The sequence below is a fragment of the Narcine bancroftii genome, chromosome 3 (genome assembly GCF_036971445.1).
Source record: "Narcine bancroftii isolate sNarBan1 chromosome 3, sNarBan1.hap1, whole genome shotgun sequence".
In the NCBI taxonomy this organism is placed as follows: domain Eukaryota; kingdom Metazoa; phylum Chordata; class Chondrichthyes; order Torpediniformes; family Narcinidae; genus Narcine; species Narcine bancroftii.
This window is the reverse complement of record NC_091471.1, coordinates 357,530,370-357,557,463: the sequence shown is the minus strand read 5'-3', so window position 1 is coordinate 357,557,463 and position 27,094 is coordinate 357,530,370. Positions and strand designations below refer to the sequence as shown.

Here is a 27,094-nt window from a genome sequence, read left to right as displayed (position 1 = left end):
TGATGATACCAGGACAGTGGATGTTGTCTATATGGACTTTTGCAAGGCTTTGACAAGGTGTTGCTTGGCAGGCCAGTCTGAAAGGTTAGATCACATGGGATCCAAGGTGAGATAGCTAATTGGATTCAAAACTGGCTTGGAGAAAGGAGTCACAGTGTTGTGGTGGAGGATTAGTTTTCTGTGACCAGTGGTTTGCCACACGGGTTGATGCTGCAGAAAGTGAATAGAAGAAGGGGACTGATGGAATAGATCCACTGCAGAGCTGCCCTTGGCGCAAGGAAGCCAGCAGTTTTCTTTGTTCTGTATTATTTAACTTTTTGTGCATTTCTGTCATGCCCTGCAATGGAAGACATTTGTAGTAGATATTAACACACCAAATATGTTGAGGTATGAATTCAAATTTGTCAATAAATTTTGTTCTTTAAAACAGTTATAGGTCAGATGATGAGGCCAAACTTGTTTTCCTTAAATATGAAGAAATGAAATCCTTACTTCAGAAATTTTGTGAGAAAATTCATAATGATTGGGTTAAAAAAGTGGACAAAGACTGCCAATTTAATTTGAACCAACCCCTTATATTTCGGAATCCAACAACTGATCTTATCAGCGTGAGATTTAGCAAAAAGGTGAGATATCTGCGTTTAAACCTTTTTATTGTGTAACAGGATTAAAACTCGTACAAAGCTATTCTGTAGTAAAAAAAGCATCCTCAAGAGGATTGATCTCAGAAAGTTATTTTTTGAGTCACTAGTCCAGAAAATGCTTGAATCAAAATGTAATACTACGTTTTGAATGTAGCATACATGAAATTCTTTGACTTTCGTCTACCATATGAATGACAGAGAGTTGCCACTTTGACAGCGCACCTGGTGTTCCTATCCAAGTACTGAACAGGCCTGAGCCTGCTTAACTTTCGTGATCAGACATCCTCATGCGTATTCCGGCTATTATTCTTCTGTTAATGTCATTAATATGTTTGCTATAAAAGTGGAAAAGGTGGACATTGAAATAAAAGACTGGAAGTATAAGGCAAATCAAATAGTACCCATGGAAAAAAATAAACCAAATTAACAGTTCATTCATTGCTCTGTGTGCTTGGATTTTTTTCTGGTAAGTTTAAAAGAAAAATTGCACTAGCTCTATTAACACATTGGAATTCTGTATTTTATATCATCTATTGATATCAAGAGGAGGAAATATTGGGTCTCTTTTTTTAAATTTTTATATTTTTTTATTTTTTACACTATAAACCACACTGACCAAAATACATACAGACATTTTTCTCTTGAATATATAGTGTCATTTTCTCCCCTTTTTCCCCCTCCCTTCACTCCCTCCCTCTCCCCCTTCCCATTTATTCAAAGTTCAATCAATAAGATACATTAAACCCGTTAAACAATGTCGTCACTTAATAAACAAGAAATGTTTGTCTTTTACTTTTATATATTGAGTCAGTTCATTTCGTTGTCTTCTCCTTCTGTCATTTTAGGTGGTGGAGGTCCATGGTAGGATTTCTCTATTGCATTTCATGTACGGTTCCCATATTTGTTTGAATATTGTGATGCTATTTCTTAAATTATGTTATTTTTTCTAATGGAATACATTTATTCATTTCTAGACACCCTGCAATCGTTCCACAGCTGATGCAATATTGCTGGCTCTCCACTCAGCTGTGAATCACCTTGAAAACAACAATTCATACACAGCTGCTCTTCATAGACTGCAGCCCGGTCTTCAATACCATTATTTCCTTAGTGCTGGTCAAGAGCTACAAACTCTAGGCCTCTGTACCCCACTCTGCAACTGCAACCTTGACTTTCTCATTGGGAAACCACAGTCAGTACAAATTGGAAACCATGTCTCCTCCTCACTAATAATCAACCCAGGTGCACCCCAAGGATGCATGCTTTGCCGACTGCTCTATTCATTTTCCACCCATGACTGTATGGCCAGGCACAATTCCAATGCCATCTACAAAATTGCTTATAACAACACAGTTGACAGCAGAATCACAAACTGCAATGAGGAAGCGTACATTAGGGAGATGGATCAGCTCATTGAAAGGTGTAATGACAACAATCTTGCGCACAAAGCATGGAAAGCCAAAGAGATGATTGTGAACTTCAGGAAGAAGTCAAGGGAACAGGATCCAGTCCTCATCGAGGGTTCAGTAGTGGAGAGGGTAAAGAACTTCAAATTCCTGGGTGTCAGCATCTCCGAGGATCTGTCTTGGAGACTCCACATTGATTCAATCACAAAGAAGGCTCACCAGCACTATACTTTGTGAGGTGTCTGAGGAGATTCGGTATGTCACCGAAGACACTCATAAACTTCTACAGGTGTACCATGGAGAGCATTCTGGCTGGTTGCATTACTGTTTGGTATGGAGGAACCAACTCTCTGGACAAGAATAAACTCCAGAGGGTTGTTAACTCAGCCTGTGACATCACAGGCACCAGACTTCACTTTTTCGAGGACATCCTACATGAGGTGGGGTCTTAAAAAAGCAGCCTCTATCCTCAAAGACCCTCGCTACCCAGGTCGGACCTCTTCACTCTCCCACCATCGGGGAAATGGTACAAGAGCTTAAAGACAAGCACTCAGCGGCGCAAGGACAGCTTCGTCACTGCTGCCATCAGATTCCTGAATAATCAATGAACCAAAGAAGCTGCCTTACTTTTCGTCCACTGTTATTGTTATTATTATTTTATTTTATTTTTAAGGTAATGTCATAAGATGGTTATAATATGTAGGTTTGCATTATGATGCTGCCACAAAACACCAAATTTCATGACTTCTTCATGTCAATAAATCCTGATTCTGAAGTGTTTGGTCCATGTCCATTTAAACTCTTCACATCCAAATATCAAAAGGCAGATGGACAGATTGGGGACTTGATGACAATTAATCTAATTTGATATTTTAACTTTAATGTAACATTAGTCTCATGCTAAAGAGCAAGTAATTTTATACTAAAAACTGAGAAAAGGTGCTGAAAAGACTAGCTGAGTTCCACAAGCATTGCAGTGTGCTTTTACTACATTAACAGCATTTTGTGTTTCACTAAGTGTTTTTATACGGTCTTCTAAATGCTTCCCATGTCAAACAGAATCAGAGAAAATTAACTGTATATAGGCCAATCAGCTTATCATATCTGTGCTAATCAGTAAAGAACTACCATATATGACGTGGTTTTGGACAACTCATGTATGGGATGACCCCTGGAATTCCCACCCTAAAATTTTGGTTTTGAGCGATACCCTTTGATCAAAGGCACATCCCCAAATCTGGAACTTAGTGAATGCTGTAAAAAGCAAATAACAATAATTTAATTACAAATTATAATTTAAAGATTTAAATTTTATTTGGATATTTTAAAATAAACCACTGTTGGCTCCTGAATCAGGCTGTTTAAAGCCTGTACAGAGCCAAAAGCAGTCAGATGGGGCAGATGGAGCCCTTGGTGGAGTGCAGGGTCTTCGCAAATAACTAATAGGGCATGCGATAATGCATCAGAACCAGCAGGAAGATGCGCCAGTGTTGCGACTTCATCGTCAAAGATAAGAATTTTAGACTGTTTGTATAGAGCGACCTAATTGTAAGGTGAAAATTTAAGTTTCAAGGATCGTTCTATAAAACGGCATATACGGTACATGACCTGATCCCAGCATTCAGCAGTTGATCTGTAAATTCTGCAGGTCTCTGCTCTTCTACTGCTTTCACCACCTTTCAGGGAGAGAGTTTCATTCAACTAACTCCCTCATTCTTGTACTTCTCAAAATATTCACTCAGCAATGAACCAGGAAAATTATGAAATTGCAGAATTCAGTCAAAGTTCTGGGAAGTCCAACTGTAGCAGAAGGACTTGCCAAAACAAGATTTGATAGAACATCAGTGCAAGATTACTGTCATAATGTATCATGGACGATACCAGGAGCAAACCTAGTTCTCTGATACCTGCATCAGTGAGGCAATGAGTACTCACAAACACCTGTGAAGCCAAATGTCCCAAACATATGGTGCCCTGAAATGAAGGGACTATGTAGAAAAAGTGCTTTAATTTCTACATGGTCAAACCAAATTGTAAACAGATAAGCTTGAATAAAATCTGGAATGTGCACTTTGGCTACATGTGAATTGTTTGATTACACATTTAAAACTGCGGAGCACAGTGACAAATAAAGGAAAAATGTATCTTTGTCCCAAACATTACAGTGGGCACTGTATATGCAAGTGAATTTGACATCTTAGTTGTTGCAGAAATGATGACCTTAAAGGCTTGTCCCTGTGCTGCAATGTTCTCTAGAATATATCTTTGACACTCTGTCTTTATCAAATAGAGACATACTGTCTAGATAAAACAATATGTATTTTGTGTTCATCTATGTTTACAATTTATTGACAGTGACTGTAATTTTCTTTTATCCAACTTGTATTTTGGACATTTATCAAATGTTGAACACTATCAAAAAGGTGAATGGAATATTGTGACCTTTATCTGAAGTCAGCTGGTATTTAAAAGGGAGAATTTCCAATGAAATGGAAATATCTTGTTAGATTTTGGAGGGATGCAACCATTAATTTTAGACATTGTCGTGGACACTGTTCTCTAGCTGCTGCCTCTATCAAACAGTCTGAAATTGAACCAAACGGTTACATTTATCCTGAGATCCTTGGATCTTTTATCCTTGGTCTCTTATCTGCATTATCATTAAGACTGCCTAATTCAATCTCCCACGGACCTTCCCACCACTCCCTTTCTCAGCAACTTTCAACTTCATTGCAGTTCATTTTCTCCAATAGCCTTTGCTATCTCAATTTTTAACGATTACGATACACTTCTTGCAGGTATCACTTGTTCATCTTCTATTCACTTGAGGTCTCAAAACTCAACAGTTGATGTCCTGATTTGCATCAAGTTACATTCAGTTATCACTCAGCTGCTTGCTGACCTAGCCAGTTTACTGAGAAATTAGCAAGTAATTTTTCTCTCCATTCTTCCTATCTAGGCTAGAAGGTTAAATAATACTATTAGAATGGAAACTGCAAAAGGAAAATAAATTATTGATAATCCTTTAATATTCTAGATTTTCCATTCTATTTTTATTCCTATGATGTTAGTTTTATCTTTTTGATTTTGTCTGTGATGATTATCATTTATTTTGCAGTTGGTTGCAGTTCTTCGAGAAGTTAATTATATGAACTTACAGGGGAGAGAAGACATACCAGAGAGTGGAACTGATGTCTTTTCAATGAGTAAAACTCTCAGAAATGTTGTTGACAACTTGAATCTTATCGTTGGATGGTATAACAAGGTGAATTTCAGATCTATTTTTTATGCATAAGTGTTGAGAAAAAAAATTAAAAAGTTATCCAGATAAAAATCTGCCAGGATTTTTGTTAATATCTGAATTTTTGGTTCAGTCATACTAGTGAGTATAATGGTAGTCATAATTGTTATCAACAGATTTGCATATTATTTGACCTGATTTTGGAAATAATAATCGCAAGTCCAATGGCATTAAGTGTTAATAAAAGTGAATTGCATTGCAACTACTGTACTCCAGACTTGTGACGTTAATTCTGGAAATGCAGAAGCTGCTAATTGGGGTGCTCTGACGCTTCATGTTTTATTTTGTCAGAAATGGACTAATAGACTTCACACATTTCAGATATGACGTACGCTTTTATGAATAACCTTAATCCCTCAGATCCATTTCAAAACTCCTTCCCCTCACCTTAAACTGATGTCCTAGCGTGAGAAAAAAGATTTTGATTACTGATCCTACCAATGTCTCTCATAATCTTGTACATTTATATCAGGTCACATCTCCGCCACCTTCATTCCATGTAAAACAAATCACCATATCCAATTTCTCCCCATAATTAAAGTCCACTTCAAGGTACATCCTGGCGAATCAAATGAAACAAGAATCAAGTGCAACAGTTGAAGAGATTGACAAAGATCTTTATGTCCCCACTAGCAACAGGCAAGGTTCCAGAGGAGTGATGTACCTTTGTAGTGGTGGAACCAGATATAATATGAATATGAAAGGGATGGAGTGATAGTTATCAAGTGCAAGCTGCAGAGTTTGATTTCAATTTGGACATCATGTTTAGCACAGGCATGTGGGCCAAAAGGTCTGTTCCTGTGCCATACTTTTCTATATTCTGTATAATTTCCTCTGTACTTTGTCCAACCAGAACTGCAAACAATACTCCAAGTGTAGGGTAACCAGTATTTTGTTAGTTTGCAACATAACATCCCAACTTTTATATTCTGTCCTGCATGATGAAGGCATGCGTATGCCTTCACCATCCTATTGAATTGTGCTATCAATTTCAAGGAAATATGGATTTGAATCCTTAAATCTCTATTTATCACCATTCCTAAGTCCTGACAATTTACAATAGATGTCCTACCCATAACATAAATGTGTACATGTTTTGAAGTGTGTACACCCATTTCTGGTGTATCCTCTGTCCATGGAAGATTGGACTGGGCACTTACTACTGGGATGTACCCTGTCTGTGGTAAAATTTCCCTGTTATATTTTTTCCATTTGATAATATCATCAATGTATATGGTAGTCATTAAAAACTTACCTACAGAAATTGGATTAGTAGTTTATAATATTTGCCTTCCTTTTGCACTAACAATAAAACAAAGGGAGATTTCCATAAACATAGAGTCAAATATAATTTAAACTGCCCTCACTGGGCATTGTTTTACGAAATAAAAACTACTACCCTCCCATCGGTCATTTCAGTTTGATCAAAACATGATTGAAGAATCACTGACCACAGATAGGGTCATTTTGACTACAGTTTTGATTGTTATTGAGCCATGCATGCATTGGGCATTTTAGACACTCCATCTTGGTGGGACTTTTCCTCAGGAAACTACCATGTCCTTTTCCTCCTTTTGTTTACAGCACCCTAACTCCACTCCGACTCAATTTTCTCTCATCTCCATAGAGTCTGCGTGTCTGTTGTGGAAAGAGCAGTTCACCTAGTGCTGCCCCACTTTTCAGAAGCCGGCAAGTTACTTGTCTGTGAATATATAGGCCATATTTTACTGCTTCTGAAATAGAGAAAAGCATAAAGAGTAGGATGCCCCGATTTTATTTTTATTTGGTAGTCAGCACCCCCGCTGCCGCCCCCCTCCCCACCCACCCCCACCCCCCCCCCCCCCCCGATTTGAACATATTTAATGCATCTAATACAGTGGAAATCCAAATGCTACTTGTTTTTCTTTTTGAGGATTATTCTAGCTAACCTTGTGCCCTATTCTGACTGTGAAATTGTACCCAGGTTTAATGTTATTTATTTGATCATTTATTTTATAGAATAATTGAGCACTATTTGAGAGATTTACATTGAAATAGTGGTGCTCAAGTACTGTTAATAAAATATTCTTGCACTGTTGAAAAGTATTGGAAATGATGCTGCTTTATAAGAGTTTCTTTTTTCAAAGTAAATCTAAATCTGTAGGTTGTCAAAATATCATAAGTGCAGTTTAAATGATCATTTGTCAATTTTGAATTTAGCTCAGCCATGGTAGGATGGTATTTACATTCTGCATAACTGAGAAAGCCTTGCATTAATAATTTTGTTTTTATATTACTATATTTCAGATAAAACTTACAATCCTTGATGTTGAATATCCCTTGATAAGAAATGAATTAGCTGATATAGACTTTAAATTAATTAAAGCTGAAAGACAATTGTATTGGAACAGTCAAGGTATGCCTTCTACTAACTTTGTAAGATGCATGCTTTCTCAAACAGTATATAATTGTAATAAGAACCAAAGCTAAATACTGTTCTAAAAGTTAAATAATTATAGTTAACAGTCATCTTCATATTAAATCTAATCACACAAATCAATTTCAATTGAATATTATGACATGGATAAATACTGTTCTAAAAGTTAAATAATTATAGTTAACAGTCATCTTCATGTTAAATCTAATCACACAAATCAATTTCAATTGAATATTATGACATGGATAAATACTGTTCTAAAAGTTAAATAATTATAGTTAACAGTCATCTTCATGTTAAATCTAATCACACAAATCAATTTCAATTGAATATTATGACATGGATTTCGTTTGTTTCAAGAGTTTTCAGTAACAATATAACAGAAGGTTAGTGTATTAGATAAGGCAACGTTATAGCAGCAGCGACCCAAATTCAATTCTGACGCTGTCTCCCTGGGTCAGCACGAGTTTTCTCCGGTTGCTCCAGTTTCCTCTCACATCCCAAAGACGTATGGGTTTCAAAGATTCATTGGTCACATGATAGTACTTGAGGTGACATGAGAACATGGGACAAACCCCTGTCCCCACTAAAAGGGCTCAAGTCAAAAGAGTAAAGGACTTCAAGTTCTGAGGAACAATCATCTCCAGAGACAGGAACTAGGATAAGCACATTGATGCTACCATTAAAGCCACGAATGCCTCTCCATTCTTGGAATGCACACTCCCCACCAACCACCCCCCCCCCGCCCCCAGGACTCTCTCCATCCCTCAACAACTTCTACAGATGCTTCACAGAGTGGTAGGGGTGTTGCTGTGATTATAATTGGAAGAAACTCCTAGACATTAGCTGATTGAGTACTTTTATCAATCGGAAATATCTGATTGAGTCCTTTTATCATTTAGAAAGATCTGAAATATGGTAAATGGGGCCTTGCAATAACATTTGAAAATTTGTTCAAATGTTTGCAAATCATTGGTTCAATGTCTCATGGAAAATCTACAGTTTTAAACTGAATTTAAGAGGTATTTAAAATAACTTGTATTAGAATGAATAACTTGCTCAGGTTTTGACTGGTGACCTCTGTAGTTTTAGATCATTAAGGATGAACATCTCATGGTAGGATAGTTTATTGATTTGGTGCTGGAGGTAACACTAGTGTAGTTTTTTTTATTTTAATTTTTTTATTTTTCACACTATAAACCACATTGATCAAGATACATACATTTTTCTTTTCAAATATATACAGTGTCATTTTCTCCCCCCCTCCCTCTTCCCATCCCACCCTCCCTACATCCCCTCCCATTCATTTAAAGTACAGAATCTAAGATACATTAAACCCGTCAAACAATGTTGTCACTCAATAAAAATAAACAAGAAATTCCACTGAGTCAATTCTTTTCATTTCCTTCTCCTTCTGTCATTTTAAGTGGTAGATGTCCCCGGTAGGTTTTCTCTATTGTATTTCATGTATGGCTCCCATATTTGTTCAAATATTGTAATATTATTTCTTACATTATATGTTATTTTTTCTAATGGAATACATTTATTCATTTCTATATACCATTGTTGTATTCTCAAGTTATCTTCTAATTTCCAGGCTGACATAATACATTTTTTTGCTACAGCTAGGGCTATCCTAGCAAATCTTTTTTGTGCACCATCCAAATCAAGTCCAAATTCTTTGTTTTTTTATGTTACTTAGGAGGAAGATCTCTGGGTTTTTTGGTATATTGCTTTCTGTGATTTTATTTAATATCTGGTTTAGATCTTCCCAAAATTTTTTCACTTTCTCACACGTCCAGATTGCATGAATTGTAACACTAGGGTAGTTGATGTGAGCAGGGAATGGTGAGTGTGGAGAATTGCTTTGGCAAATTAGCTTTTGTAAAAAGATAATAAAACTCCAATATAATGTAGATTTGAGCACAACATTTTTAAATTTCTGTGATCTGAAGAGATATTTAATTTTACACAGATTCCAATATTATTTAGACTGCAATGATATGGTGACTCATTGTTCCTAATGGCAATCATGAATTAAAGTTGCGATCCAATGAGTGTTTGCTTTTGCCATGAAAATCTAGCATTCAATATTCCTGACAGCTTAATGAAAAGGCTTTCTTTGTGCATCTCTTTTTTGTTAGGTATTTGGGAATATATTCAAGAGATGAGAATCATCTTGTATGATCTTGACCGTAGAATTCAGAAATCTAAATACAACATAGAAATGATGCGTCTCATGATGTTGGTGAGTATATCGAGAAAGTGCATTTTTAATTTTTACTTGTTACTTCGTGAATTGGCACAAACCTGGTGGAAATTGATCCTTCATATTCTATGGTTTTGATTGATTCAGAGAAATATTTTTTGATACCAACTGAAAATCAAAAAGACATCTATTACGGAACTGATTAAGTCGTTCAAATGGTAGGGGGAGGGGGAGTCGATGCAGGGGTATGGTGTGATTTTGGCTCCAGAGATTGCATCATCTAGCAAATATGAACTATTTAATCAAGCTTTGAGGAAAGAAGAGTAATGATATACAGTGCCCTCCATAATGTTGGAGATGAAGATATCTTTCTCCTTTACTTGCACCTGTGCAGAACAGTTTTAAATTTGTGTTCAAACAATACACATGTAATTAAAGTGCGCATACCAGATTTTATTAAAGGTTATTTGTCTACATTTCGGTTTGACCATGAGGGAAGAATGCCTCATTTCAGGGCTCCATGATGTTTGGGGCATTTGGCTTGTCAGGTCCTTCTGCAGACTCGGTTATGTTTAATTGGTGCAAGTATAAGAGGGCTGGCCACCGTGACAGAGGTGCACCAAAGAAAAGGTACAAGGACTGCCTAAAGAAATCTCTTGGTGCCTGCCACATTGACCAGTGGGCTGATATCGCCTCAAACCGTGCATCTTGGCGCCTCACAGTTTGGCGGGCAGCAACCTCCTTTGAAGAAGACCGCAGAGCCCACCTCACTGAGAAAAGGCAAAGGAGGAAAAACCCAACACCCAACCCCAACCAACCAATTTGCCCCTGCAGCCGTTGCAACCGTGTCTGCCTGTCCTGCATCGGACTTGTCAGCCACAAACGAGCCTGCAGCTGACGTGGACTTTTACCCCCTCCATAAATCTTCGTCCGCGAAGCCAAGCCAAAGATAAGAGGGCTAAGCTTGCTTTTAAGCTTTTGATCATCTTTGGAATCTGTAGTTGCCATTTTTTCAACCTGAGAACATTATGCCAATGAATGTCAAAGGCTGAAAAACAAGAATAAAACCGTAAGAGACATCACTCAAACAGGATTATCAACATCAAATGTTTGGAACATCGTTGAGAAGAAAGAATGCACTGGTGAGCTCAGTAATAGCAAAGGAACTAATGTTTCAAGGAAGACCTCCATTGCTGATTACAGAATGAAGAAAAATCCCCAAACATTTGTCCAACAAATCAGACACACTCTTCAAGAGGCCAGTGTGGATGTATCAATGACTATTGTCCACAGAAGACTTCATGAACAGAAGTACAGAGGCTTCACAGCAAGATGCAAACCATGGCAAAGGTTCCTTTGCACCTCCACACTTTGCTTTTGCCATCTGATACAGTTTAATCTTGGTCTCATCTGTCCACAAGATATTTTTTCCAGAATTATGTCGGCTCTTTTAAATACTTCTTTGCAAACTGTAATCTGGCCATAGTTTCTGCGGCTGACTAGTATCTTTGTCCTAAACATGATTGGAGGGTGCTGTATATTTAACTGACTAATTGAGGCTAAACATTTTCGACCTGGCTTGTGCAACTGCTGAGTCAAAGAAACTGAATTATCTGACGAGAGATGTTCATAATCCTGAAAAATGGATAAATAACAAAAAAGAAATCACATGTATACTTTAAAAATTGGGTAAATAAATAGTAAGTAATGGAACAGCTTTTCTATATAATTTGCAGAAACTTTGCACAAACATTTTTTTTTGGTAACCATTTTAGCCAAACAAGAAAATAATAGAGCTTAAGAAAACAATAAAAGCAGGAGGGTTTGATGCACAAAAGCAGTTTAGTTTGTTGTCAAGTGTACAATGAAAATCTTATTTTTTTGTGCTACCTAAACATCACAAAAGAGTCATCACTGCTGTTTTGGATTTAAAATTTACAGAAATCCATATGATAAAAGAAAAATAGCAAGATTAATCATGATAAAGTCCTACTAAAAGCAGCCTCCATGACTGCAGTAACTGTTCTGGATCTGGTACCACCCATCAGGTTGATCTGGCCTCCATCCATCAACCATCATAGTTGCTCCATTTGTTCTCCCATTAACTACTGCCTCTCCTGTGATCATCATAACCACCACTGCCTCTGCCATAGCTAGGACTTCCATGTGACGCATGTGTGAATCCCTCCCCATTTTGTAATAGCTTCGTGGGAGGTAGGAGCACTGAGTGGCACTATAGGCTTGATGCTGTCATCAATCCGAATGTTGCTGCTATAGGATTGAGGTTCCATGTCAATTTCAAGGATTTGTACTCTCTTGAATGGACAGCCCCTAATTTTGAGTTTGCGACCCTGGCTCTGGATAGGCCAGAGAACAGAAACATCATCCCTATACCTATCCTGGTTCTCAATGTAACAAACAGTCCTTCCCAATGAAGCCACACATCACTTCACCTGTGAATCTGTGCAAGTCATCGACTCTCCTGCTGCCTTGGACACAGACGAACAGATCACTTCACTGATCACCCCCACCATTTTATTCAGGCACCTCCTACATTTTGTTCAAAGCTCAAAGCTGAAATGTTGGTTCTCTTTGTATAAATGTTGGTCCCTGCTGAATTTCTCCAGCATATTTGAACTAAAATTAGTTGAACGAGGATACAACAAGAAAAAATTAAAGGTAATTAATATCCACTTTTTTAGAGTGTAAATTATTTTTAAGCATTATGTGTTGGACAATAATGTTAAGGAGTAGGAGGATTTAAATAATTGGTCAATACAAATAGTGGGTGACCGTATGAAGGCTCAGAATTTTTGGAATGGCAACTGCATCATGTGGTTGGATTGGAATAAATGTTGTTTTTTTTATATATATTTTCTATAGGAATGGTCAGCAAGCCCCTTGTTTGAAAGAGGAGGCAATAAGAAAGATTTGTACTTGGATCTTGATGGGCGACCACAAATGTTAAATAAAAGATATGCAATTGTTGGTGAAGATGGAGAAAAACTTCATGCATTATTAGAGGTAAAATAGAAAGTGATAATTGTTGACATTACCCATGACTTCATCTGGCCCAAAGAGAGCCAGAGAGCTGTAAAACACAGAAACAGGCCATCTGCCCCAAATCATCCATGCTAATCAAATCAAGTTCAAGTACAACCTGACAAAACAACCTGCTCCAGTCCTGAGTGCAAAAACATGCAAATACACATATGGATAATCCCAGTGTCCTACCAGTCGTGGCCTTAGACCCACCCTCACAAATGTATTACCTCACAGTAATCAGGATTAAACTTGATCTCCCATTGCCCTTCCCATTTACCAGGCAATTATATCATTCTGTCTTCTACCATCCTCATTATCAACACACACCGTCATCAATCTGCAAACTTACTAATCATACCTACTAAATTCATTGATCATTACAGAAGCAAAAAGAGAAGTCATTATTAATGGTGACTGAAGCTCTTTTAAATACTTCTTAGAAGTAGAAACGATACATGTACGCAAGGACCTCCGCCAGTTGGACTTCACAGTCCTTCAGTACTACCTTACGTGGGTTCACCTTGGATAGGGTTCTCCTCACCTCAGCTGCCGCGGTGCATGGGGCCGATTCATCTCAGGGACATGCGGTTTTCTTCAGCATCTGCCTGTTCCTCTTGTTGAAACTGTGCGTAGAAGATATTCAGCCTGTCCAGAAAGGAGGTATCATTTTCTTCGACTCACAAGGTTAGAGTTTTGATCCCTTGCCACATGAGCCTCGTGTTGCCGGTGTCACACAGCTGTCAATACTGTCTTCTGTGCATATCCATGCTTTGACTTCTGATTGCACGGGAGATCTTAGTGCCATCTTGTCTCCAGTCCTGAACGCAGCATCACGAGCTCTTCCTAAGGAAATCTCTTGCCTGTAATTTGTCCTCATCCCTCTAAATCTTTCTTATCCTTGTGCCTGTCCAAATGTCTTCTGAATTTTGTAATAACATCCACCTCTACTCCTTCCTCTGGTGGCTCATTCCATATGCCAACCACCCTGTGTGTAAAAACTTGACTCTCAGATTCCCTTTAAATCTTTTCTCTTACACCTTTTCCCTGTCCTGGCTAAAAAAATGTAATGATCCACCTGATACGTAGTTTTTAATTTTATAAATTTCCATAGTCTCCTTCATTCCAGAGTGCTTTGTGATTCTTCTCCTTGTTGACCATGTTAAATTGAACCAGATTGATTATGACCTGTATTTCATATACTTATTAGGCTGAGATTAGCTTCAGTCACCATTAATAATGACTTCTCTTTTTGCTTCTGTAATGATCAATGAATTTAGTAGGTATGATTAGTAAGTTTGCAGATTGATGACGGTGTGTGTTGATAATGAGGATGGTAGAAGACAGAATGATATAATTGCCTGGTAAATGGGAAGGGCAATGGGAGATCAAGTTTAATCCTGATTACTGTGAGGTAATACATTTGTGAGAGTGGGTCTAAGGCCACGACTGGTAGGACACTGGGATTATTGAGGAATAAATTGCAAACATTTTGAAAATGGCAGCACAAGTAGAGATGGTGGTGAAAAATGCATACAGGATGGTTGCTTTCATTAGCCAGGGGCATAAAATATTAGAGTGGGTTAGTCTTGTTGCAACTTTATGAAACATTGGTTAAACTATAGGTAAATGCTGGTCACCACATGATATAAAGTATATGATTGTACAGGAGAGGAGCAGAAAATTAGTCAAAGAAATACATGAAGTGAATGCATGGGTTTGTAGTGATCTCATCTCTGAGTTAAAAGTGCTCGAGTGTTTTTCCATGTTTTTCCAAGGCTTGGAATGAATGTGTTTGAATGAAGCCACCTTTCTAATTTTTCTAAAATTTAGCCCAGATGTAAATGTGCCACAAGGTAAAATTGGATAAATGAGTAGAACTTTCTTTGCTAGAAATGTATAAAGTTCTGGTTAATTTGCATCTGGATTATTGTAAACAGACCTTGCTTCCTTACCTTTGGAAAAATACACTTGCAAGGAGTGGAATGGAATCTCCAGATTGATTCCTGGCTTGTTGTATGAGGAGAGAGAAAGCCAGACTAGCCCAATGCTGTCTTGAATAAAAGTCCTGACAAGTTAGTGCAGATTTGATATTTCTACTTGCAGAGGTACCAAGAAATTTATTGACAGAATCAAGTAAGTGCTAACCATTTTGAATAGGGTTGAGAAGAAATTTTTCTTCACTTAGCAGGTGATTAATATTTGAAATTACTCAGCAAGTTCAATTGCTGAATAATATTCTACAGATATTGATATATTTTTAAATATTAAGGGACATGTATTTAGTGCAGGAAATTGCACAAGTTAAAAAATCAGCCACTATCTTACAGAATGGCAGAGCAGGCTTGAGTGATCAAATAGCATTCATCTGCTACTTTTAATGTTTTATTTACAACATTTCAGAAAGTCTGATTGCAATTTGGAAAAAAAAGGAGGCAAATTGCAAACCAAAGGCTTAGGTCATTGCAGAATGAATTTTTTTCCGTTCAATTTCAAATGCAAGATTATGAGTTTGGCCATGGAATTCCAAGGATGACAGAAAACTACTCTTCTCCAGCACATAGTTCTTCATAAACATCATCATGGATGAGTAATTGTAATATATAAATGTTTTTTTTTCTTGAGTACAGGAAAACAGAATTCTTTTTAAGGCAGAAGAAAAATCAAGCTGGGAGAAATACGTGAATTATGTAGATGGAATGGTTATAAAAGGCTTCTATGCAGTGGTCCACCAATCTCTACAATTTCTTCTCAGCAACATGGAAAGTGAGGTTTGTAGTACTCAGAAATGAACTACAGATAAGCTTTTATAAATGTAACATGAAATCGTTTCACACCGAATACAGAAACATTGAAGAACAGGAAAGTTACCTTTAGAATGGTTTTCCCCTTTTGAGTAATATTAGTGCAATTGGATATGACAAAACTGAGTTGGATGCCCAATATTCAAATGTATGGGTTTCATGATCCTTGTCCAAGATATGGTCACTTGAGTGAGGATTTGGAGGTGGTATGATTTACATGCATGGTGTGAGCATGTTCACCGCAGATACGTACAAATTCTATATAATTATCTGTTGGTTTAGTGGAACATGATGATGGGGAATAAGGAAATGACAGTCAAAAACAGGATTTTTTAAAAATCCGCGCAACGCTGTTAAGGCGTCAGATTTCAGATTTATTGTCAGTGCATACATGACATCACAAAACCCTGAGATTCTTTTTCCTGTGGGCGAGGCAGAAAATAAAGAAATGTAAACAACTGTGAGCAAAAAAAAATTGCAAAATTAAGAGCCCGTAAATTAGTCTCTGATTGAGTTTGTTGTTGAGTCTGATGGTTGACGGGTAGCAGCTGTTCCCAACCTGGTGGTGTGAGATTTGTGGCACCAATAGCTCTTTCCTGATGGTAGCAGCAAGAACCAAGCGTGTGCTGGATGCTGCTGCTCTCCAATGAAAGCATTCCCCGCAGATGTTCTCGATGGTGGGAATGGGTTTGCCTGTGATGTCCTAGGCAGTGTCCATTACCTTTTTCAGGGCTTTACATTCGATGGTATTTAAGATTCAATTTATTATCATAGTAATAAAGCAATGTCGTATTAAATGAAATTTCTTTTTTGCCTGCTGCAAGGCACAGATTCGCTCCCAGCAGAAATTGCCTAAGCGCTTCTTCCAGTACTTACAGTCAGCCAGAAAAGTATTGGTGTCCCCACACCAGACCAGTATTCGGGACCAGGGTTCGAATCCCGCGGTGACTGTAAGGAGTCTCTACATTCTCCCTGTGTCTGCATGGATTTTTCCTGGGGTCTCTAGTTTCCTCACACCATTCGAAATGTTCGGGGGTTGTAGATTAATTGGGTGTAATTGGTTGGCGTGGGCCGAAAGGGCCTGTTACCATGCTATATGCTTACATTTTTTTTTTAATTAAGTATTTTGTATCATCTATATTATAGAGGGCATCAAAGACATTCAAAAACTACTGGGGAAACAAACCAGAAGGAAGAAAATTAAAGCCAAGCTTAGATAAAAGGTCTAATAGATGGAGCTTAACTCTTTAAAAAAAAACTTCCTGGCTTGTATCTGAAGGTTTGAGAGAAGGTGGCTTCAGAGACTGAGGATGCAATATCTGTGATTTCTCAAGGTTCTCAAAATTTTAGAGAAATCTTTGCACATTGTAAATTGTATATGTAATATTATTCAAGATCGGAGGGAGAGGAATTGATAATTTTAAAAAAATGGAATCCAGTTAGGAAGTGGGGATTTTTGAGGTGGTCTTTAAATTCATGAAGGAGCATTAAAAAGAAATTAAGTTTTCATTGGATGACCAATAATGGCTATATTCCTTCCAATATATTTAACAATTGCTGGTACTCAGCTTTGAAAACTAAATTACTTATGTTTTGAATCCATAGGCTCATATTACGCCACTATTTGAAGTACGCCTTGAGCTCACAGAGTCTGATATTGATTTTCGGCCAACTATAGGAATAGGCAGTGAATTCCATATGCTCATAGAAAATTTGATGAATGATGTCTATAAACTCGTAGGACTTGTCCCACGTTTAGCAAAACATAGTTTCCGGAAGAAGTATCAGGTGAGACCATAAAATACTGTACATTCATGCACTTTCATGTGTAAACTTAAGATTACTGAAAGATAATGTTAATTATCGAGCTTCCTGTAATGTAAAGAAAGCTACATTTCTGAAAATGTTAAATTGACAGAAATATAAAACAATTAAAATTTTAAAAGTTAAGATTTTTTTCAAATAATGCTCCAGCTGGGTAAAAATAGAAAAAAGTGCACAATAAACAGAATCTTTTGTGATTTTGTTTTGCCAGAATTAAATTTGAATATACATTTCCTCCAATTTTAATAGAAATAAAGGACATAAATTTTAATCATTAATCATTCCTCCATTCCCTTTTAATAAAACTATAGTTAGCTTACTGATCAATACAATATGGCACAGCTTATCCAAAAGCAAGTACAGGTGCTCCCTGACTTGCACCCATAATTGGGACCGAAGGATTGGTCGAATCTCGAAATGGACACAAGTTGGAATTTTGCCCACGTGTGTGGAATACCAAAGTCTTAAAGCAAACTTTTTAATCAAATGTTGTATTTAGCAAACTATTACAGAGATACAGGACATGTAAAAGCCAAAATCTTTGTACTAACTTTGTTAGTCGGCATCTTGGGGTCCATAGGCTAGGCACGAACATCTTGATTCCTGTGCGCATGCGTGAGTCTTTGGGTGGCACATGCGCGGTGGGTTTGCGTATTGGAGTTCAGTTGGCACATGTAGGAGAGTTAAATGCCCTGATGATAATTGAATTCGCACCCTTAATTCTCACACGTGTACCAAGTGAACTCCAATGTGCAAACCCACCGCACATGCGCACAGGAATCAAGATGGTCGTGCCCAACCTATGTACCCTGAAACACCGACTAGCAAAATAACTATGCATGTTTTGGCTCTGACATGTCCTGTATCCCTGTTATAGTTTGTCAAATACAACATAAACTGTGTAAATTTTATATATTTTAAAAATATATTTTAAAAAAACCAGTCCTATGTGCAGGTCACAAGTCGGGGAGTACCTGTATTTGAGTATATGGGCAATTTGAATATCTGAGCAAACTGAAATAAAACAAAATATGCTAGAAATAGTCAAGCTGTCAACCAGCATCTGAGAGGAACAACATTTTATATTTTAGACTAATGACCTTCCATAGAGCTAGAAAAATTGAAAAAGCAAGTCCATATCAAGTTGCAGAGATGGTGAGCTGTCAAATGTCCAGCTTCTGATACTCAGGATTTTATGAAGCTGTTTTGTAATTGAAAGACAATACAAAGATAGAAGTTGAGAGTTTTTTTCACATCATTGTTCAGTGAAACCAGATTATTTGAGTTATTGTAGTCTCATTTAGGGGTAGCATTTTTCAAAGCGCTTGGGTAATGAACTAAAAATTAGAATGGAAAAATTAGTTGACGGAGTTGAAAATTGCTTGAGCTCATAATGGCTCATCTGAGTTTTTGTTTGCTACTTACCATAACAGTTTCTGTTTCAAGTTGAAATAGAGGATGTTGTAATACCTGAACTGCAAGTTTTCTTGATTTTCTTTTGTTAAAATTAATAGATACATATTAACAAACATTTCTGAAGCAACACAATGTGTATTACTTTGGTTTGGATTTATGGGTTTTATAGAATAAGAACAATTAATTTTTTATCTGAAGTACAACAAAGTATTTTTTTTATTTGACCATAGATAGATCTGGAAGAGATGACAGATTTGTCAGACATGCGGGAAGAAGTAATGTCTCGGATGATAAACATTATGAAGCTGGCTGAAGAGTACAAGGACTCATTTGATGATTATTCATATTTGTGGGTGGATGATCGCAATGAATTTCTGGAAGAATTTCTCATATATGGGCGTATGCTCACGCAGGAGGAGATAGAATCCTATGGAGAAGGAGGTGTTCCTCCAACTCCACCTACTCTTCAGCAGTTCAAAGATCAGGTCATTTTGTGTTAGGTCTTTCTAAATATGTAGATGTAAGGGTGGACGCTGCAATGTTTTCACCACTTCTACCAGATCCAAATTGTTGTTGAGGAGTAATGTCAACTTCCTTTTTTGGTGTTTCCAAATGCTGAGTAAAATGCTAATCTGCACACATGCTTTAAATGAGATAGAAAGATAAAATGTTACAATGACAAAAACTATTGCTCTATATAGCAAAGCCTCTTAAACAGGTAAATTGATATGAATTAATGATTAACAAGATGAATCTAATGAGCACAAATATCAGATCAATAATATCAAAAGAAATTTGCAAACAATCTCCTTTATCCTTCTCATTTCTCATTGCCGCCTTAGTTGTTGTTTGGTACTATATAGTAGCAGAAAGGCAGGTGAAGAACCTGACAAAGTAATTGTCAGAGAATGAATGGTGGGAGAACTGTTGATGATTGGAGAGCTAACAGAACTTTCTATCTCCATGATGCCACTGGCATACCATCAGGACCAATAATCCAGGAGATTATGGATTTTGGGTGATAGTTAATTCTCCAATCAAACAAACAATGAAGTCCCACAAGGTAGTAAGTAGTCTGCTTCCTGATAGAAATAGTTGCTCCAAAATTGGTGATTATAAGGGATTTAAAATATAGTATTTATGTTTAATAAATGCATTTAATTTATATTTTGGAATATCCATGATATCTATAAGAAAGATGTTTATGATACTTGTATTCACTGTTTTTTCTTCAGATTGACTCCTACGAAGTATTATATGAAGAGGTATTCAAGTTTGATAGTGTAAAGTTAATAGCCCCTTGGTTTAAAATTGATTGCAGACCTTTCAGACAGGCTCTTCTAAACCTCATAAAACTCTGGAGTCTTTCGATCAAACAATACCTTATTGACCACGTAACTAACAGGTAATACCATGCATCAAATTTAACTTTGTAAATAGTTCAATGATGTTAATTGCATGTTTCATTTTAATATGCAACTTGACATTTTATTTTCATACAAAAATGTGTACAAATTATGGCACTGTAAACAATGAGAAAACATTAACAATTTTTAACAAAGCAGAACTTGCTGACCTAGATCTCCCACCAAGATTTGCTCCTTGGGAACTTCCAAAACCATCCTCATCTTCACTATCTAAGACTTCAGCGGTTTGGTTTCAATGGCATCAGCAGGGATGGCATAGTGGTTTAGTGCAACACCTTTACAGTGCCAGCATTTGGGGCCGGATTGGGGTTCGAATCTGTAAGGAGTTTTTACGTTCTCCTCGTTTCTGCATGGGTTTTCTCCGGGTGCTCGGGTTTCCTCCCACCCTTCAAAGATGTAATGGGGTGTAAGTTAATGGGGTGCAAATTGGGCAACACAGACTTGTAGGGCCGAATTACAGTGCTATAAGTCTAAAAAAAATTAAATTAATAGCATCTCCAGTTGTGAAGTAAGACCATTCATGAAACTGTCTTGGAAGGTTTAACAGCTAAAAAGTCCTGCCTTCATTTATACTGATATGAAAGGTTGTGAGAGATTTTAATAGTTTATATATACTCCTGTTCGGCTCCGAATCATGGATCCTCTACCGGCATCACCTACGGCTCCTAGAACGCTTCCACCAGCGTTGTCTCCGCTCCATCCTCAACATCCATTGGAGCGCTTTCATCCCTAACGTCGAAGTACTCGAGATGGCAGAGGTCGACAGCATCGAGTCCACGCTGCTGAAGATCCAGCTGCGCTGGGTGGGTCACGTCTCCAGAATGGAGGACCATCGCCTTCCCAAGATCGTGTTATAGGGCGAGCTCTCCACTGGCCACCGTGACAGAGGTGCACCAAAGAAAAGGTACAAGGACTGCCTAAAGAAATCTCTTGGTGCCTGCCACATTGACCACCGCCAGTGGGCTGATATCGCCTCAAACCGTGCATCTTGGCGCCTCACAGTTTGGCGGGCAGCAACCTCCTTTGAAGAAGACCGCAGAGCCCACCTCACTGGCAAAAGGCAAAGGAAGAAAAACCCAACACCCATCCCCAACCAACCAATTTTCCCCTGCAGCCGCTGCAACCGTGTCTGCCTGTCCCGCTTCGGACTTGTCAGCCACAAACGAGCCTGCAGCTGACGTGGACTTTTACCCCCTCCATAAATCTTCGTCCGCGAAGCCAAGCCAAAGAATATATATATATATATATATATATATATATTTACAGTCAGAGACATTTCAAAATGATTAATATTGAAGTAATTTAAAAAAATATTTAATGAGAATTAAAGATGTTGATAAAGCACGTATAATTTTGAAAGTAAGCTAAAGTGAAGGAAAAGGCTGGTACAAGCTAGTTCCAGGGTAAGCTGACAGATTAGCTGTTCTAAATCTGCCATTAAGTGATGGATTTCTGCATTTGAAAATGCATGCATGTAAGTCCAGGACTTAATTGCATTAGGCAGCAAAATCCAACCCAATAATTTTCCAGTAATATCTTCAGTAACTTTTGGAGGTAACCCTGAAATTTTGAGTAAAGCTGGAGCACTCCTAAGTTTTGGCTGGCTCTGTTTCATAGAATTGATTAAAACATGGTTTCTTACAAATGGTTTTGCTCTGTTGTTATCACTTCATTTCTACCATGTGTGTTGTAATTATGTTGCAAAGCTGCAGATGCTGGAATCTGAAGCAAAAAATAAACTCAGCAGATCAAGCTATATCGATGGAGGCAAAACGGTTGTCTCAATGTGGGAATTATAGAAATAGGAAAGATAGCCAATATATAGAGAGGCAAGATAGGATGGGAGCTGGAGCATGAGGAATTTTGCTCCTGGCATTGATGTTAATATCCGCATTTTTCCCCTTTTATAAAATTCCCAAAATTATATTGTGGCAATACAGAAAGTCGTGTTCAGTGCGATTATTTTTCATTTGAAAAATTATGTTCCATTTACTCAAATTCAACCAGCTTTTAATATCTCTGCCCCCAAAATGATGATATTTAAATGATCAACTCAAACTCCATTTTTTCCTCAGTGAGAAGTAATCTGCAAACTCAAATATTTTCTTGTATTTGTGCTTGGACTTCTTTGGATTTGTAGGTTGAAATCCTGATCATTCTCTGCTTCCTATCCTTAATCTTAAAGCATGATTACTAATATCTAATATTACTACTACTAATATCAGCATGCAAAGGGAGAGAAGACTTCATCTAATGAAACCTGTCTACATTAACAAACAGATGAAGCACAAGGATTTGCTGGTGCAGTCTTCCCCAATATGCAAATATTAAACTGCACTCAAGTCGTGTAGCTCCTGAGAGATATGACCATTTCTTTCTTGAAGCAAGACCGTAGTCCAGGATCTTCATGGCCTGTTTGTATAAAAAAGAAGGTTGATCCATCCAGGTTCTTTTATTCCCTGTGAGCCCACTTGCAGCTTCACCCATTATTGTAGGATCCATTGATGAAGCAGCAAAATACCCGGTCCTTTCAAAGACCATCTACCATGGTTGCAGCTGCTGAGTTAAATGGTGGTTGTTGCAGAAACTCACTGTGTGATACGAGGTAGAGGGTGGTGGTAGATGGTTGTCTTTCTGAGGAATTCTGTAACAAGTGATTTTTGTCCTACATATATAGACTTGGAGGAGAATTTAGACCATGTGATTAGTAAATTTGCCAGTGACTCAAAAACCAGTAGAGTAAGTAATAGATAGTAAAAAGCAAAGGAAGTTGACTAAGGATACAGTAGGGGGTAAATCAACTGAAATGTTAGGTGGAATTTCTCTTTGGGAGGTAAAAATCCAATTGGACATGTAGAGTAAATGTCAGTGATGTTTGGAGCGTGGATATGCAGAGAGATCTCAAGGTACAAGTCTCTAGCTCCTTGGAAGTGGTGACTTGAGGATAGTTTTGTGAAAAAGGCATTTTCTATGCTTAACTTCATTGGCTGAGGCATTGAATACACACACAACACACACACACACACACACACACACGTGAGCGCAGTGTTATGAAAGGTTGACGTTGTGCGAACACCATATTAGATACTTAAACTATATGGGATACTGTAGTATACCAGTAAAATTTTTATTTGTAAGTAGGGATCAGTGTGGGGACTGACACAGAACTGTGAACAGAGAGTGAGTCAGTGGGATCAGTGTGGGGAGCACACTGGACTGTGGGGATGAGCATGGCAGTGGGACCAATGTGGGGACTGATTCAGGGCTGTGGAGAGAGCACAGGACAGTGAGATTAATTGGGACATTGCCTCAAAGTTCTCCACAATGACTTCCACCACCCTGGTGTTTTGAGATTTTTTTTCACTTTATCAAATCTCAGAATCTGCCATACTCCACTGGGAATGTCAGGGACATAACCAGGAACTCAGGGTCTGTGCGTAGTGCAGGCTGCACTTCTATCAACCGGACAGGGTACACCTGATCAAAGCCACACGCTCCTTCGAATGCCTGAACATGGACTTCAAGGGCCCATTCCCTCCACCAACCGCAATATATACTTCCTCACGGTTATCAACGAGTATTCGCAGTTCCCCTTTGCCATCCTCTGCCCTGACATGACACCCATCATAGTCCTTGGGGCCCTGTGCGTGTACCTGTCGTACATCCACAGCAACCGGGGGTCCTTGTTTATGAGCGATGATCTGCGCCAATTCCTGCTGGCCAGGAATATCGCCACTAGCAGGACCACGAGTTATAACCCCTGGGGCAACAGTCAGGTAGAGAACGGCTCCATGTGGAAGGCCACCTCCTTGCCCTGACGTCCGAGGGACTGCCTGTCGCTCACTGGCAGGAGGTCCTTCCAGAGGCACTCCACATCACTCGATCTCTACTATGTACTGCCACTAATGCTACCCCTCATGAAAGAATTTACTCCTTCCACAGGAAGTCTATGTTGGGGATCACACTAACCTCCTAGCTGATGTCTCCAGGGCTGGTCCTGCTACAAAAACACGCGAGAGGCCATAAAACCAATCCCTTAGTCAAAAGAGTTCATCTCCTCCACGTGAACCCCCAATACATGTATGTGGCCTACCCGGATGGTCTCCATCTGGGACCTCGAGCACATGTGGGCCCTTAAGGTGTATACCCACCAAGCAGCACCCCCTCCCTCCTTCCAAGGATACTCATTACATACCGATGCACCCTCCCCCCACTCCAGTCACTCCAGCTGAGCCATCACGCCCTGCAGCACTAGAGGTCTGGGATGAGACAGTGGCCTCGGTAGTAACACAACAACCAGCGCTCCGCCAGTCAATATGGAAGATCGAGCCATCGGACCAGCTTAACCTGAAAGAGTTTGTGCCCCACGTTACCTGCCGGACAATTTTTAAAAAAACAAGCGGTGAAAGTGTTGAACTGCTATATTCCTGATTATCTGGTTACGCCTTGTTCTGTGACTGTATCTGTGCCCCCTCCCTCTTTGACGTGATAAAAAGCATCTAATGCGTTGACCCTTCCCCAGAAAGCTCGGGCCACGGCACAGGATGAAGCCCCTGTCCTTTGTGGATAAAAGCCTGTATATCAGTGACTTCGGTCTCAGCCTCTCAAGTTATTTACGGCGTGTCAAGGGGATGATCAAGTAAAAAGTAATTTATTGTCCTTACTTACATGTATAGTAGAGCACACTAACCATGTGCTTTTCTATTTTGAAAACTTTGAGATTTAGAATAAGTTCTTTTACCAGTATCACCTTAAATAGATAGAAGGAAGAGTTTCTCTCTGCATACATACATATATATATATAGATATATATATTTGGAATGAGCAGATAAATTTGCAATTTGAGATTCTGCCCAGAGAGACCTGGCACTACCTTTTTTTGGAAGACGTGTTATTTGACTTGATGTAGTTTGTCCTTAAAGGTCATTTAATACGATGTGCATCATTTTATCTGCTCTTTTGCTTATCTTTCTGTTACTATCTGAATATCAGGATTAATAAAAGTTTCTGCTTTCCGCTCTGGCTGCATTTCAGAAGTCCAAAACATTTTGCATAAACCTTCAATTAAAACCACTTGATTTAGTTATGTTGATAGTGATTAACTCTTCTTCAAACTTCTTTGCAATCTTTTGTTCTTTCTCCTGACCTTGTGCAACATTTTACATAGAACTTGCATTTCAAATAACTTGGGGGTATTTAAATTATAAGTGGAGAGACATCTCATTCTGGGTTGTATCCTTTTAATGTTGACTATGATAATAAAATTTACTGAGGAAGGAAAAGTAAGGTTAAGTATTTTTATGGAGACATGGCATTAGGAACATGAGATAAAATCCATCAGAAAAGTGAGATCTACTGTTTAAATATTATGGTTACATTGACGTTTCTGGCATTTTGATTTATGGTCTTCATGAAGCACTCAAAGAAAGGAAACCAATATGCAGTCACACTCCCACAGAGAATGAATTGTTCCTGGATGATCCAGGAGGTTTTATTTATTATTTCTCATCACTTGACGAATTGGGCTACTGATTGTATGTTTTAATATCTAAAGAACGTAAATTTTGAATTCTAACTTTCCACGTAAAGAACCAGTTGTTACTGAATTAGATTATCTTTATACTTCCCTTGTTTTTTTTTAAAAAGTTTGCTAGTTAATTTATAATATGGTGAATACTATTTTGGTAATGAAAATAATTCAAGCCTGTGGTTTTTGTTTTCCAGTTTGAATACTTTGGAGGCTTTTATCAAGGAGACAAATGCTGAACTGTCAAAAACAGTGAAAGAGGGGGACTTGAAGGCCCTTATACAAGTTATGGGCTATCTAAATAAAGTAAAAGAAAGACAGGTGACTACAGACAACATGTTTGAACCTTTGAAGCAAACAATTGAACTGTTGAAGACCTATAATGTGGAAATGCCAGAGGAAGTTCACATCCAGTTGCATGTAAGAAGTAAACCTTTGATTTGTGAGTTAGCTTGTATGTGGAGTCTGATCTGTTTTCTGAATCATTGGAGCGGTGCTAAGTGCAAACGTAAGTGAGGGAGTAAAGTGCAACTACTTGCAAACTTCCCTTCAAGATGCCCCCAATTCTAATTTGGTAATATTTTACTATTCCTTCATCATTGCCATGTTTAAATCCTGGAACTCCCTTCCCCTAAGCACTGGAAGGATTGCAGCTTTCAAGATGGTTCATCTGCAGCTTCTCAAGGGCATTTGGGTATAGGCGATTCATATTCCCCTTATTAGTCAAATGCAAGTCCAGTTAAAAATAAATACATTGAGTGATTTGATCATTTAAAGTGTATCCCAAGTTCAAAGTCTGCCTCCCTGAGATGGTAGAGCATTTTAAGATGCATCTAAACAACAAAAGTAAATAGAATTAGTAGGTACAATTATTGGCAAGGATATTATAGGCCAAAAGGTCTGTTTCTGTGCTGTACAACACTGTGAATCACTGATTTTGATTTGATGTAACTCTGCTTTCCATTCAAACCACAAGGTTATTTTCAAAGGGAATTATATTGATGATATTTTATTTGATAATAGAATTACCACAGTTGGCGTAGCGGTGAGTGCAATGCCTTTACAGTGCCAGTGATCA

General features: G+C 38.1%; 1 protein-coding gene across 11 annotated transcripts in view; it reads left to right on the top strand.

Moving 5' to 3' along the window:
- Window positions 1-27,094, top strand: part of LOC138759488 (dynein axonemal heavy chain 17-like) — a 192,057-nt gene that overhangs the window by 34,046 nt on the left and 130,917 nt on the right. For 10 of the 11 annotated variants that reach the window (XM_069929995.1, XM_069929994.1, XM_069929996.1 and 7 more), the window contains 10 exons: window positions 431-626; window positions 5,169-5,315; window positions 7,638-7,746; window positions 9,912-10,015; window positions 12,860-13,000; window positions 15,649-15,789; window positions 17,428-17,610; window positions 19,293-19,547; window positions 20,298-20,467; window positions 26,214-26,436. In XM_069929995.1, the coding sequence (XP_069786096.1) occupies window positions 431-626; window positions 5,169-5,315; window positions 7,638-7,746; window positions 9,912-10,015; window positions 12,860-13,000; window positions 15,649-15,789; window positions 17,428-17,610; window positions 19,293-19,547; window positions 20,298-20,467; window positions 26,214-26,436 (1,669 nt within the window). Of the gene's footprint in view, window positions 1-430; window positions 627-2,610; window positions 2,724-5,168; window positions 5,316-7,637; window positions 7,747-9,911; window positions 10,016-12,859; window positions 13,001-15,648; window positions 15,790-17,427; window positions 17,611-19,292; window positions 19,548-20,297; window positions 20,468-26,213; window positions 26,437-27,094 lie in introns of those variants that run through there. The other variant, XM_069930003.1, reaches the window with a different exon arrangement.